At 44.4% G+C, this 15,273-nt stretch overlaps 1 protein-coding gene across 1 annotated transcript in view; it reads left to right on the top strand.

Annotated features, from left to right (window-relative positions):
* The window catches only part of tbc1d5 (TBC1 domain family, member 5), a 604,945-nt gene that overhangs the window by 30,975 nt on the left and 558,697 nt on the right, over positions 1 to 15,273 (top strand). Inside the window, exon 2 of the mRNA XM_038797832.1 lies at positions 4,661 to 4,840. Within this exon, the coding sequence (XP_038653760.1) occupies positions 4,825 to 4,840 (16 nt within the window). The 5' untranslated portion in view covers positions 4,661 to 4,824. The remainder of the gene's footprint in view (positions 1 to 4,660; positions 4,841 to 15,273) is intronic.

Here is a 15,273-nt window from a genome sequence, read left to right as displayed (position 1 = left end):
CATTTCTGTTATTCTTTCCAAAGTGAATCACCTCACACTTCTCCACATTAAACTCCATTTGCCACCTCTCAGCCCAGCTCTGCAGCTTATCTATGTCCCTCTGTAACCTGCAACATCCTTCCGCACTGTCTACAACTCCACCGACTTTAGTGTCGTCTGCAAATTTACTCACCCATCCTTCTGCGCCCTCCTCTAGGTCATTTATAAAATGACAAACAGCAACGGCCCCAGAACAGATCCTTGTGGTACGCCACTCGTAACTGAACTCCATTCTGAACATTTCCCATCAACTACCACTCTCTGTCTTCTTTCAACTAGCCAATTTCTGATCCACATCTCTAAATCACCCTCAATCCCCAGCCTCCGTATTTTCTGCAATAGACGACCGTGGGGAACCTTATCAAACGCTTTACTGAAATCCATATACACCACATCAACTGCTCTACCCTCGTCTACCTGTTCAGTCACCTTCTCAAAGAACTCGATAAGGTTTGTGAGGCACGACCTACCCTTCACAAAACCATGCTGACTGTCCCTAATCATATTATTCCTATCTAGATGATTATAAATCGTATCTTTTATAATCCTCTCCAAGACTTTACCCACCACAGACGTTAGGCTCACCGGCCTATAGTTACCGGGGTTATCTCTACTCCCCTTCTTGAACAAAGGGACCACATTTGCTATCCTCCAGTCCTCTGGCACTATTCCTGTAGCCAATGATGACCTAAAAATCAAAGCCAAAGGCTCAGCAATCTCTTCCCTGGCTTCCCAGAGAATCCTAGGGTAAATCCCATCCGGCCCCGGGGACTTATCTATTTTCACCTTGTCCAGAATTGCCAACACTTCTTCCCTACGCACCTCAATGCCATCTATTCTAATAGCCTGGGTCTCAGCATTCTTCTCCACAATATTATCTTTTTCTTGAGTGAATACTGACGAAAAGTATTCATTTAGTATCTCGCTTATCTCCTCAGCCTCCACACACAACTTCCCACCACTGTCCTTGACTGGCCCTACTCTTACCCTAGTCATTCTTTTATTCCTGACATACCTATAGAAAGCTTTTGGGTTTTCCTTGATCCTACCTGCCAAAGACTTCTCATGTCCCCTCCTTGCTCGTCTCAGCTCTCTCTTTAGATCCTTCCTCGCTTCCTTGTAAATATCAAGCGCCCCAACTGAAACTTCACGCCTCATCTTCACATAGGCCTCCTTCTTCCTCTTAACAAGAGATTCCACTTCTTTGGTAAACCACGGTTCCCTCGCTCGACCCCTTCCTCCCTGCCTGACTGGTACGTACTTATCAAGAACATGCAATAGCTGTTCCTTGAACAAGCTCCACATATCCAGTGTGCCCAACCCTTGCAGCCTACTTCTCCAACCAACACATCCTAAGTCATGTCTAATGGCATCATAATTGCCCTTCCCCCAGCTATAACTCTTGCCCTGCGGGGTATACTTATCCCTTTCCATCACTAACGTAAAGGTCACCGAATTGTGGTCACTGTTTCCAAAGTGCTCACCTACCTCCAGATCTAACACCTGGCCTGGTTCATTACCCAAAACCAAATCCAATGTGGCCTCGCCTCTAGTTGGCCTGTCAACATATTGTGTCAGGAAACCCTCCTGCACACATTGTACAAAGAATGACCCATCTAATGTACTCGAACTATATCTTTTCCAGTCAATATTTGGAAAGTTAAAGTCTCCCATAACAACTACCCTGTTACTTTCGCTCTTTTCCAGAATCATCTTCGCCATCCTTTCCTCTACATCCCTAGAACTATTAGGTGGCCTATAGAAAACTCCCAACAGGGTGACCTCTCCTTTCCTGTTTCTAACCTCAGCCCATACTACCTCAGAAGAAGAGTCCCCATCTAGCATCCTTTCCGCCACCGTAATACTGTCCTTGACTAGCAGCGCCACACCTCCCCCTCTTTTGCCCCCTTCTCTGAACTTACTAAAACACCTAAACCCCGGAACCTGCAACAACCATTCCTGTCCCTGCTCTATCCATGTCTCTGAAATGGCCACAACATCGAAGTCCCAGGTACCAACCCATGCTGCCAGTTCCCCTACCTTATTTCGTATACTCCTGGCATTGAAGTAGACACACTTCAAACCACCTACCTGAACACTGGTACCCTCCTGCGAAGTCAAATCTGTGCTCCTGACCTCTATACTCTCAATCTCCCGTACCCTAAAACTACAATCCAGGTTCCCATGCCCCTGCTGAATTAGTTTAAACCCCCCCAAAGAGCACTAACAAATCTCCCCCCCAGGATATTGGTGCCCCTCAGGTTCAGATGTAGACCATCCTGTCTATAGAGGTCCCACCTTCCCCAGAAAGAGCCCCAGTTATCCAGAAATCTGAATCCCTCCCGCCTGCACCATCCCTGTAGCCACGTGTTTAATTGCTCTCTCTCCCTATTCCTCATCTCACTATCACGTGGCACGGGCAACAACCCAGAGATAACAACTCTGTTTGTTCTCGCTCTGAGCTTCCATCCTAGCTCCCTAAAGGCCTGCCTGACATCCTTGTCACCTTTCCTACCTATGTCGTTAGTGCCAATGTGGACTACGACTTGGGGCTGCTCCCCCTCCCCCTTAAGGACCCGGAAAACACGATCCGAGACATCACGTACCCTTGCACCTGGGAGGCAACATACCAAACGTGAGTCTCTCTCGCTCCCACAAAATCTCCTATCTGTGCCCCTGACTATTGAGTCCCCAATTACTAATGTTCTACTCCTTTCCCCCCTTCCCTTCTGAGCAACAGGGACAGACTCCGTGCCAGAGGCCCGTACCCCATGGCTTACCCCTGGTAAGTCGTCCCCCCCACAAGTATCCAAAACGGTATACTTGTTACTCAGGGGAACGACCGCAGGGGGTCCCTGCACTGACTGCTTCTTCCCAGTCCCTCTTACAGTTACCCATCTATCTCCAGTCTTTGGTGTAACTATTTCCCTGAAGCTCCTATCTATGACCCCCTCTGCCTCCCGAATGATCCGAAGTTCATCCAGCTCAAGCTCCAGGTCCCTAACACGGTTTTTGAGGAGCTGGAGTTGGGTGCACTTCCCACAGATGAAATCAGCAGGGACACTGACGGCGTCCCTCACCTCAAACATTCTGCAGGAGGAGCATTGTACTGCCTTCCCTGACATCATCTCTAGATTTAAAAAATAACAAGAAAAAGAAAAAGAAAGGAAGAGCTTACCTGATATTACCTCAAACCCTGCTCCCGCTCAAAGGTAAGCAAATTTAAAGGCACTCACTCACCTTCACAACAGGCCCCTGCTCCCGCTTCCCAACCACCGTGGGGTGGGGGGGTTGGTTAGAGGAGGAGGTAGGGTGGGAAACACTCACGAAGTGTTTCGGGTTTAACTGTCACTTGCCAACAGCCTCTCCACAAACCACCTTCAACTTAGGCTGACCGCACTGCACGTATGCAAATTTCCCCAGAACAGCTGATCAGTAGCTCTGCTCTGCTGCCCTCTGCTGGATGATTGCCTTCACTCAAACTCCTCGGGTCCCCTTCGCAGATTCACCTTCAACTTAGGCTGACCGCACTGCACGTATGCAAATTTCCCCAGAACAGCTGATCAGTAGCTCTGCTCTGCTGCCCTCTGCTGGATGATTGCCTTCACTCAAACTCCTCGGGTCCCCTTCGCAGATTCACCTTCAACTTAGGCTGACCGCACTGCACGTATGCAAATTTCCCCAGAACAGCTGATCAGTAGCTCTGCTCTGCTGCCCTCTGCTGGATGATTGCCTTCACTCAAACTCCTCGGGTCCCCTTCGCAGATTCACCTTCAACTTAGGCTGACCGCACTGCACGTATGCAAATTTCCCCAGAACAGCTGATCAGTAGCTCTGCTCTGCTGCCCTCTGCTGGATGATTGCCTTCACTCAAACTCCTCGGGTCCCCTTCGCAGATTCACCTTCAACTTAGGCTGACCGCACTGCACGTATGCAAATTTCCCCAGAACAGCTGATCAGTAGCTCTGCTCTGCTGCCCTCTGCTGGATGATTGCCTTCACTCAACCTCCTCGGGTCCCCTTCGCAGATTCACCTTCAACTTAGGCTGACCGCACTGCACGTATGCAAATTTCCCCAGAACAGCTGATCAGTAGCTCTGCTCTGCTGCCCTCTGCTGGATGATTGCCTTCACTCAAACTCCTCGGGTCCCCTTCGCAGATTCACCTTCAACTTAGGCTGACCGCACTGCACGTATGCAAATTTCCCCAGAACAGCTGATCAGTAGCTCTGCTCTGCTGCCCTCTGCTGGATGATTGCCTTCACTCAAACTCCTCGGGTCCCCTTCGCAGATTCACCTTCAACTTAGGCTGACCGCACTGCACGTATGCAAATTTCCCCAGAACAGCTGATCAGTAGCTCTGCTCTGCTGCCCTCTGCTGGATTCCTTCATATGTTCTCCCATTGAGCTTTTTATCAACTGCTAGCAATATAATACAATGGCTGTTGTATGGAAAATTGGACATAATATCTGAAATTAACATGGATTACCAAAGAAAACAGAGCTTGGGATGTCACATCCAAAACTATTTAATGTCCCTGCCACCAATAAGAACCATTTCCATTCAACACCATCACCCTGGCTGGATATTCTAAATGGAGCAAGATAAATTTGTATTCACAGACTTTCTGGAATTAAACAATTGATGAAGACGAAGGGTGGGGAAATCATATCATACCTACTGTTGCTATCTCTATGGGGGACTTCAAAAGGAGCGTCAACACTCAGTTCTGTGGGGCTCACCACAATTGCTGTCTTCTTATGGATGATCCTCAAAGTAACGGGAAATGAGAACATATACAGGTACTGACACTCACTTCCAGAACATGAATATATTTCTCAAGACTAACTATTTATCTTGGCTCCTGAAGCTAGATTTTGATAGCTGTTTGTTTAGAAACCATAATGAAGGAATAGTATAGTGAAGGATACCATTGGAAATAATGCAAAGTGTGTCGAGCATGAACTTGAGGACTTCACTTCTGTCTAGGGTGTAGTGTGTGACTTTAAAAGGGCGAAGCTTTGTTGACTTAGTCACTCGTCATCAGTCCCTTGAAATGAAGGTGGCATCTACCAGACTTGATGATTTGTGTTCCCTTGGGTGATTCAGCAGGCCAATCCTGAAGTCACAGGCCTTTGGGCAGAGAGGACAAGAGTTGCCCTGAGGAACAGAAGTTCTTGAGCCAGGGTTCTTCTCTCTCTCTGACTTTTGTTGCTTCTCTGCAGCAAAGTTTATATGGTTAGTTTCTGACTGTTGTGGTTTGTTGATTGAGGTGCCATCACCTGGCATGGTTTATAACCAGATCCTCTCACACATTGATGTCAATTTGATCCCTTTACAGTGAGGAGTCAGAGTGCCCTTAAAAATGTTTTTCTGAATTTGGAGGCAGTTTTGCCAACACTTCGAGTTGAGGGTAGGATCAAGGGAAATGCCGATTTGGGGGAACCACAGATTTGAGCCAGGGAAGTGGGACAGAAATTTTCGGAAATGGGAGGAGATGGGGATTAAGGCACTAAAAGATTTGTTTCTTGGGGGTCGTTTGCAGGATTGAAGTTGCTGGGAGCGAAGTATGGGCTGGAGCAGGGGGAAATGTTTAGATACATGCAGGTTCGAGATTTTGCCAAGAAGGAGATACAGGGCTTCCCGGTGGAGCCGGCCTCCATATTGCTGATGGAGGTGCTGACGACAGGGGGACTGGAGAAGGGGGGAGTTTCGGCGGTTTACGGGTTATTTTGAAAGAGGAGAAGGCACCACTGGAGGGATCAAAGCAAAGTTGGAGGAAGAGTTGGGAGAGGATATGGAGGAGGGGTTCTGGTGTGAGGTGCTCTGGAGGTTGGGGCTGATACAGCTGAAGGTGGTACATCGAGCACACCTCACAAGGATGAACCGGCGCTTTGAGGGAGTAGATGTGTGTCAACGTTGCGGGGGGGGGGGGGGGGGGGGGGGTGCAAATTGTGTTCATATGATTTGGTCCTATCCAAAGCTGGAAGGAGATTTTTAGGGTAATCTCTAAAGTGATGCATATTCGGCGTGTCGGACCAGCTGGGGTTGGAAACGGGTGCGGAGGCAGATGTTGTAGCCTTCGCCTCGTTGATCGCCCGATGGCGAGTCCTGTTGGGATGGAGAGCAACCTCTCCACCCTGTGCCCGAGCGTGGTGGGAGGACCTGTTGGAATTCTTGATTCTTGAGAAGGTTAAGTTTGAACTGAGGGAGAAGGATTGAGGGGTTTTACAATTCATGGGTATTATTCATTGTGCACTTTCAAGAATTGGATTCCTTTTCGTTATTCATTTATGTTAACATGTGGACAGTTGTTTGGGGGTTGCTGGGATGATGGGATTGTTATTGATATGGGGATTGACATCATATTTGTTACTGCTTATTGTTTATTGTTGGTGGTGCAAATTTGGGAGAAAATGTGAAAAAGGAGAATAAAAATATTTTTAAAAAATAGCATGTGCCACCTTCAATTGTGAAAGAGTAACTGCATGCGGATGCAGTAACCAGACCAGTAAAGCTGATTTTGCACAAGTACAAGGAGAGAGTGTCTCCTTATTGCTTTATTTAATGCACCACCGCAATATTATTGCTTGAATGTCTCCACCATTTCCATGTGGCTCCATTCTTGCACCTTCAGATTGTTTCCTATGCCAAGGAGACAGGCCTATGTCTCCAAAGGAAGACGTTGACTGAATTTGTAAAAGCATTCTGCTTTGAATGTTGGACTTAATACCTGTTTATCGAGCATTATCCTTACTTGATCTTCATTTTGACAATGTGAATGTTGCCAGCATCAACCCTACGACTAGCAAGTTTCTTCTGAATCCTCCACATTCATAGGAAGATGTGACGGCGAAGCTGTTTTGTTGTAAAGCAATCCTAAATCGATTTCAAAGGTACCTTCCTTTGAAAACAAAACCTGTATTGTTCCTTGTTGGCATTTTTCTTGAGATATGAGGAATCTTAGCTTTCTTAGCATACTCCAAACATGTTGTAATTGTTTACTATGAACAGTTAAGTCATTTGTCTAAGTGCAAATGTCAAGGTGATAAATTTAAAGTGCTGTCAGGAATATTTGGGTTCTAACATTGTCAGATGAGATTGCATTGTACTACTGATGTACCTTCCTGCCTTATAGCAAATATTATAGCATGGCCATTTTCCTGTCATTATTCATGATGACTTAGATTCCTTTACCTCAAGTTAAAAACTTATTTTGCTGGATTGGAATGTTTCAAAGGTAGGTATCCTTTAAACAGTAGGACAAAAACACTTGTGAAAATTAAAGGAATATGCTTCCTCACAGAGACACTTCTTTATGAACTCAACAGCCATAACATTTTAACTTGCCCTCTACAAGCAAATAACGGGCCTCTTCAATGCCATCTTCCTGAAATATCATTGTAACCCTTGATGTCATCGGAATCTAGAGATCCCTGCTTAAAATGACTGAACCTTCACAGGCCCCTTGAGAATTCCAAAGATTCACCTCTTGAGTGAAGAGATTCCTCCTCATCTCGGTCATAAATGGCCAGCCCTTTATCCTGGGAATATGTCCCCTGGTTCGAGAATCCCCCGCCAGGGGAAACATCCTTCTTGCGTCTACTCTGTCGAGCTTTTTTAAGAATTTGTACACTTCAGTAAGATCACCTGTCATTCTTTCAAACTTTGGAGAATATAGGCCCTTTCTCCTCTATCTTTCCTCCAAAGGCAATTTGCCATCCCAGGGATTAGTCTGGTGAATCTTCATTGCACTCCCTCAATGGCCAGCATTTCCTCTCTTGTTTAACATTACACACAGTGTTGCATTGCGGTCTCACCAAGGCTCTATACAACTGCAGCAAAACTTCCTCACTTGTACTCAAATTGCTTTGCTATAAAGGCTTGTTGCATCTGCATGTGAACGCTCAGTGACTTATGACCAAGACCACCCAAGTCCTTTCGGAAGTCAAAAATTTGAAAACTAACGTTGTGCTTTCAGATAATGCCATTAAGTAGTTGAAAAATAAGAGGGGATCAAGGATAGAGAAAGTAGAGAGGCATGAGTTTGGAGAGGTGGGGAGGAGCTATATAGGAATTTTGCTCAGGTGGGTTAATGGATGGGAGGAGCATGGCAAAGGAGGTTGGTCTCAGTCTTGGTGACAAAGAGGCTTCTTGCACTGAATTTTGGAGGTGAGCATGGAGGGGATAATTGAGTAGTGGAGAAAATAAGCCAATGGTCACTTTTGCATTCCTGAGAGAATTAACAATTTAAAATCTCCAATTTGTGAAAGGCGGTTTCTCCCGAAGCAAGGGATCTCTTAAGTTTTGTTGTATGTCACCAGGGAGACCTGAGATTCATGGCAAGATATGCTAATTGATTCAAGCCATAAATTTGCCATATGAATGTAGTGGCACATAAACTGGAGAGTGAAAGTGAGCAATTAAGTTATAAAGCAAATCTGTTGCCTGGTCAATCTTGTCAGTCCTATCCTCTATGGTTTGATTTTACAAAAAAATGGCACATATGGGGTATTTGTTCATGGAATTTGAATGTTGCTGGCAAGGCCAGCATTTATTCCTTCTTCCTAATTGCAATTGAGAAGGTGGTGGTGGGCTGCCTTGTTTGCCACTGCAGTCCATGCAGTTTAGGCGCATCCACACTGCTTTTTGGGAAGCAGTTCATTGATTTTGACAAGTGACAGTGAAGGAATGGCGAAATGTTTCAAAGTCAGGATGGCGTATGACTTAGAGGGGAACTTGCAACTGTTGGGTTCCCCCACACACCCAAGATGGTAGAGTTCTGGGTTTAGAAAGGTTTTTGGCGTGTTGTTGCAACAATTAGCTTGCTGTGGAGGGAGTGAATATTTAAGGTGGTTAATGAGATGCCGATCAAGCGCTGCTTTGTTCCTGATGGTTGGAGCTTCTTAGGTGTTGTTGGAAATGCACACATCCAGGGAAGTGGAGAATATCCCATTATATGCTGCCTTGTGAATGGAGGATAGGCTGTAGGGAGTCAGAAGGCGATTTGCACACTGCAGAATTCCGAGCGTCTGACCTGTTCTTGTAGCCACAGTATTTATAAAGTTGTTCCAGTTACGTTTCTGGTAACCGGTTACGCCCCCAGGATGTTGATGGGGAATTTAATAATGGTTATATTTTTATTTTTATATTCTTTTATGGGATGTGCTGCTGCTGTCTAGGCTTGCATTTGTTGTCCATCCCTAACTGCCACAGCACTTCAGAGAGCAGTTAAGAGTCAACCATATTGCTGCGGAACTGGTGTCACATGTAGACCAGATCAGTTAAGGTTGGCAGAACAATATGGGTTTTTGCAGCAATTAATGGTGGTTTCATACTGACGCCAGCTTTATAATTCCAGATTGATTAGTTGAATTCAAATTCCACCAGTTGTTATGGTGGGATTTAAACCCGTGTCCCCAGAACGTGAGGCTGGGCTTTTGGATTAGTAGTCTATTGACGTTAGTATTACACCACTGTCTCCTCCTGTCGTTGAAAGTTAAGGGGAGGTGATCAGATTCTTTCTTGTGGGCGATAATCATTGGCTGGTAATTATGTGGCATGAATGTTACTTTCCACTTATCGGTGCTAGACAGAATGCAGTCCAAGCCTTGATGGATGAGGCTTGGGCTGCATCATTATCTGAATAGTTCTGAGTGGAACTGAACAATGTACTATCACCACAGATGATTGGGCCTGAGACAATGTCCTGAAGAATTCCTGGGACAAGCCAAGCACAATCATCATCCTTTTGTGCTGGAATGTGTATCCAGATCCCATTAACTTCAATATTCCTTGATGCCACATGATCAAATATTGCCTGGTTATCAAGGGCAGTTAGTGTCCTCTGACCCTGACCTCTAGAATTGCTTATATTTGGACTACGACCATAGTGAGGCCTTTAAACCAAGTGGTCCTGGCGGGATTCAAACTGAGCATCAGTGAGCAGGTTATTGGTGAGATGCAAGTGTCATTTGATAACACTGTCAGTGACACTTTCCATCACTCTACCGATGAGTGAAGACTGCTGGGGTGGTAATTAGCCAGATTGGATTTGTCCTGCATTTTGTGGACAGGACAATTTTCTTCTTTGCTGGGTAGGTGCCAGTGTCATACCTGCACTGGAACAGTTTTGCCAGTGGTGTAGCTCCACCTGCTTTATCAATGACCTTCCTTCCACCATAAGGTCAGAAGTGGGGATGTTTGCTGATTACTTAAAAAAAAAATTTAGAGTACCCAATTAATGTTTTCCAATTAAGGGGCAATTTAGCGTGACCAATCCACCTACCCTGCACATCTTTGGGTTGTAGAGGCGAAACCCACCCAAACATGGGAAGAATGTGCAAACGCCACACTGACAGTGACCCAGAACCGGAATCGAACCTGTGACCTCGGCGCCGTGAGGCAGTAATGGTGTTTGCTTATAATGATTGCACAATGTTCAGTACCATCGTGACTCTTCAGATGTTGAAGCAGTCCATGTCCAAATGTAGAAAGATCTGGACAATATGCAGGCTTGGGCTGACAAGTGGCAAGTAATATTAGTGCCACAGAAGTGACGGGCAATGACTATCTCCAACAAGAGAGGATCTAACTGTTGCTCCTTGACATTCAATGGCAATACCATTGCTGAAACCCCCACTATTAACATTGACCAGAAACTGAATGCATTAGCCGTATCATTTTCTCTATAACAGATCATAGAATCCCTACAGTGCTGAAGGAGGCCCTCTGGTCCATTGAGTCTGCACTAACCCTCCAAAATAACACCCTAGCCTAGGCCCGCTCCCCACCCTATCCCCAGAACCTTGTAGCCCCACCGAACCTTTAGACACTAAGGGGCCATTTGGCATGGCCAATCCACCTAACCTGTACTACTTTGGACTGAGGAAACCAGAGGAAACCCATGCAGACAAGGGGAGAACATGCAAACTCCACACAATCACGCAAGGCCGGAATTGAACATGGGTCCCTGGTGCTGAGAGGCAGCAGTGCCAACTGGTCTACAGTTTCCTGCTTTCTGTCTCTAAATACTGTGGCTACAAGAGCAGGTCAGAGGTTTGGAATTCTGCGGTGAGTAACTCACCATCTAACTCCCCAAAGCTTGTCCACCATCTATAAGATACACGTCAGGATGAAGATGGAATACTCTCCACTGTCCTGCCTGAATGCAGCTCCAACAACACTCTCAAAGCTCGACAGCATCCAAGACAAAGTAGCCCACTTGATTGGTATCCCTTCCAGAAACATTCAATCCCTCCACCACCAGTAAACATTGGTAGCCACGTGTACCGTCTACAAGATGCACTGCAGCAACTCACCAAGGCTCCTTAGATAGCACCTTCTAAACCCACGACCACTACCATCTAGCAGCACAAGAGCAGCAGATACCTGGAAACAACAGCACCTGGCCGGTTCCCCTCCCAAGAAACTCACCATCCTGACTCCCAAGGGCAACTGAGGGATGGGCAATAAATGCTGGCCGAATCAGTGATGCTGGCATCCGGTAAATAAATTTTTTTAATAACCTACAGGATGTTGTTGGAGCCCATAGCCTTTACTGTATGCAGTGCTTTCAGCTGTTTCTTCATCACATTAAGTGAACTGGATTGACTGAAGACTGCCATCTGTGATGATGTGAACTCAGAGACTGAACTTTCTGATCTGCATTGTGGATGCCACTAGTTGTATTCACACAAACTTTGAGGCAAGGATAAAATCTAAGAACTCTTAAGGGGCCATAACCTCCAAGCTCTCCAGTGTCGGATTGGAAGGGGGGGGGGGGGGGGGGGGGGGGGGATGAAACATACCCCAGATGTTTCTGATAGGGTTGTTCCAATAGTTATACAGAAAACATTAGAAGAATTAAAACCACATCTAACTTTGGGCCAACTGTTGCAAAGAACCCAGGAGACCCACTCTGACTTGCCCAACCACAAGTTCAAGCCCTCCACTGTAACTGCCTCTGCCCCACCAAAGGCCTGATTGTCTGCCCTTCTCTGGGCTGGACCTCCAATGCCCCCACTCAAATCCTATCCATTTACCTTCTCCCTGCCTTTTAAATTTCAACAGAATCTTTAAATTTATCTGGTTTGCGGCAGCTAGTCCTCTTTCACTTCAGTACAGGGTGGACTTTGATGCTGGGCCTCTAGGACGAGCTGGGCTGCCTGCATCTCAGCTGGCCTGAGTTGGAAGGTTAGGTGAGTCAGGCCTGCAAGAAAATCGATGCAAGTAATTGGGCATGAGTGCAATCTGATGCTGATTGCCACTCTGAGGAAGTTATATCCCCTTGTTTACTTCAAGGACAGAAACCCACGGCCGCTACCATCTAGATGGGCAAGAGCAGCAGATACCTGGAAACCCCACCACCTGGAGGTTCCCCTCCAAGTCATTCACCACCCTGACTTGGAAATATATCGCCGTCCCTTCGCTGTCACTGGGCAAATCCTGGAACACCCTCTCTAACAGCACATTGGGTGTACCTCCACCTCAAGGACTGCAGTGGTTCAAGAAAGCAGGTCACCACCACCTTCTGAAGAACAACTAGAAAATTAGGGATTGCAATAAGTGACACTAACCAGCGACACCCACATCCCATAAAAAATACAAGTGGATAATTGTGAGACATCACCCAAAGAATGAAGGGAAAGGTAGAATAATTGTTTTATTTTAATTTTATGGAGTCTTGTTAAGACGGGGAATGGGAGTGAAAGAAGTGTCAAAAAGAGAGGTGCATAAATATCTGAAAGAGTAGAATTTAAAAGGACACTGAATGCAGGAAACATCAGAAGTGGTTGGCTCTTTCTAAACTGTAAAATTTTGTTTCTGTTTCTTACATTCTAAATACTTTCATGTCATAAATTCACTTTCTGCAAACCCTCAGACTTGTGCAGTAATGTTTTTTGTTTAAATATCAATATGCAGTTGCAACAGAACGAGTATTCACTAGACTTTTCCAAACATGTTTCTTTTATGAGAATTGAATCCCAGAGTTAACATTCTTTCCTCATTTAGCTTGTGCTCGTCTTTTATTTGGCCTTTTTCTCTTAGTCTGTTGTTCTGGATTCAGATGTTTCACTTTCTGTGCATGTACTCTTCTAAGTACTTTGCCAGAAGAGATTTGCAATATTAACACCTACAGTCTGTTCAAAACCTCAGTGAAGGACTATTTAACCCAACTGCCTAGGCATTTGACTTAATCATGCATAGTACCAGTCTCGTACAAGCATCTGTTTAGTAGGTAAACTCCCATCAAATCCATTCTTGCACTACATAAAGTAGTCAATTTAGTATTCTTCTTGAAACTTAAATGCTAAAATATGTTTCATTAAATGTCCCCTACAACAGTTTATTACTTCAACTTATTGCCTGTGGTCATACTATATTATATATGAGCCTCTCAACCATTTTGCCTCCAATTTACTTTGTTTTGTTTCACAATATCTGTTTTCTTTCACTTCTGATTTTAGCATGTCAGATTAATAAAGAAGGACCAGAGATTTCAGAATATTTTGTTGCATTACTTTCAAAATATATTTGAATATGTTGCTGCCTATATTAGCTTCCAAAATTATTTTTTATTTTGATAAAGCAGATGATTGTAGAATCAACATTGCTCCTTTTTTTTTCATAATAACTTAATTATCTGGATCTTTCCAGTTCTTTCCTAATGTCCCTGATTTACAAGCTTTTAAAGGAAATCCTTCACAAACTTATCATCCCAACTATGTATAGTCATCAACTCTTTTGTTTTCTTCTGGGCCAAATGTGTTACTACTTGTGTGTCTGCAGGAGTAAAATTTGACAAACTTTTGCTTATTTTACCCTATTTAAATTAACCTAATTATACATGATTTTGAAGAGCTTTGAAGCCATTTGTAATTTTTATCTGCCTTTTGCTGGAATTCTGAAGGCAAAAAAAGCCAGTTGGAAGTTAAAGAAAAATAGACATAGACATAGAACAGTACAGCACAGAACAGGCCCTTCGGCCCTCGATGTTGTGCCGAGCAATGATCACCGCACAGACAGCGACCCAGCCTGGAATCGAACCTGGGACCCTGGAGCTGTGAAGCATTTATGCTAACCACCATGCTACCGTGCTGCCCGCTAAAAATAGTGTAATGTTTAAATTTTTTTTGACGGTATCATGCTTTTAAGGAAAAATAAAAGTCACAGACAAAAGAAGACATTTCAACCCATCAACATTTTATGTATTCTGTCATTTAGATATAGCATCCAGCTGAATTTGCAGCGCCAGTGGTACTTTTACCTTTCTTTAACCATTGCTGTATCTTAATGAAAAATGTATATTTTACAATGTAATTCATTCTTTCAGAATTTGCTTGTTATCAATCAACTTAATAGCTAAAGAATAGTTTCAGCACAGAAAGAGGCCATTCAGTCCACCAGGTCCATGCTGGTTCTCTGCAAGAGCAATGGCACCCAGTCCCTCTACCTGTAGCCCTGCAAATATTTGTTTGAAGTGCATGCGGAATTCCCTTTTGAAAGCCACAATTGAATCTGTCTCCACTTCCCTTTCAGGCAATGTATTCCAGATCGTTACAACTCTACATGAAAATGTTTTCCCCCATGTCCCCTTTGATTTTTTTTGCCAGTCACCTTGAATCTGTGTCCTCTGGTTCTCAACTCTTCCACCAATGGGAACTGTTTACCTCTATTTAGTCTATCTAGACCCCTCGTGATTTTCAACTCTTCTTTCAAATCTCCTCTTAACCTTGTTTTCTGTAAGAAGGACAATCCCAAATTCTCCGCCTTATATCCTCTGCCTTTAAATTAAAGTAAAACTGAAAAATTATACTCTGGTTTTCATTTTTTTAGAGAGGAAAGTGTAATTGAGGATAGGGGAAGAAAATTAGTACAAAAGGCTGCAGATGCTGACCACCTGAAATAAAAACTTAAATTGCTGGAAGGACTCAGCACGTCTGGCAACATCTGTGGAGAGAGAAAAACAGAATTGATGTTTCGGATTGATGACTTTTAGTCAATGTTCTGTAAAAGATGGGATCAATCGGTGATATCCATAGAAAAAATAATCGGACACTCTGGATTGGGCAGAGGTAATTAGCTAAATGAGCATTTTCCCTCAAGGTTTTTAGGTGCTCTTACATAGGCTTGAATGTTTGTGAAAATATTATTGTTTGCTTAGTTCAGTCCAGGTGCTTAGAGTATAACAAAGAATTTAATATTTTTTGTCCTTGGATGACCGAATAGTAAC

Source organism: Scyliorhinus canicula, chromosome 5, assembly GCF_902713615.1.
Source record: "Scyliorhinus canicula chromosome 5, sScyCan1.1, whole genome shotgun sequence".
Classification (NCBI taxonomy): Eukaryota; Metazoa; Chordata; class Chondrichthyes; order Carcharhiniformes; family Scyliorhinidae; genus Scyliorhinus; species Scyliorhinus canicula.
This window is presented reverse-complemented; position numbering and strand designations above follow the sequence as displayed.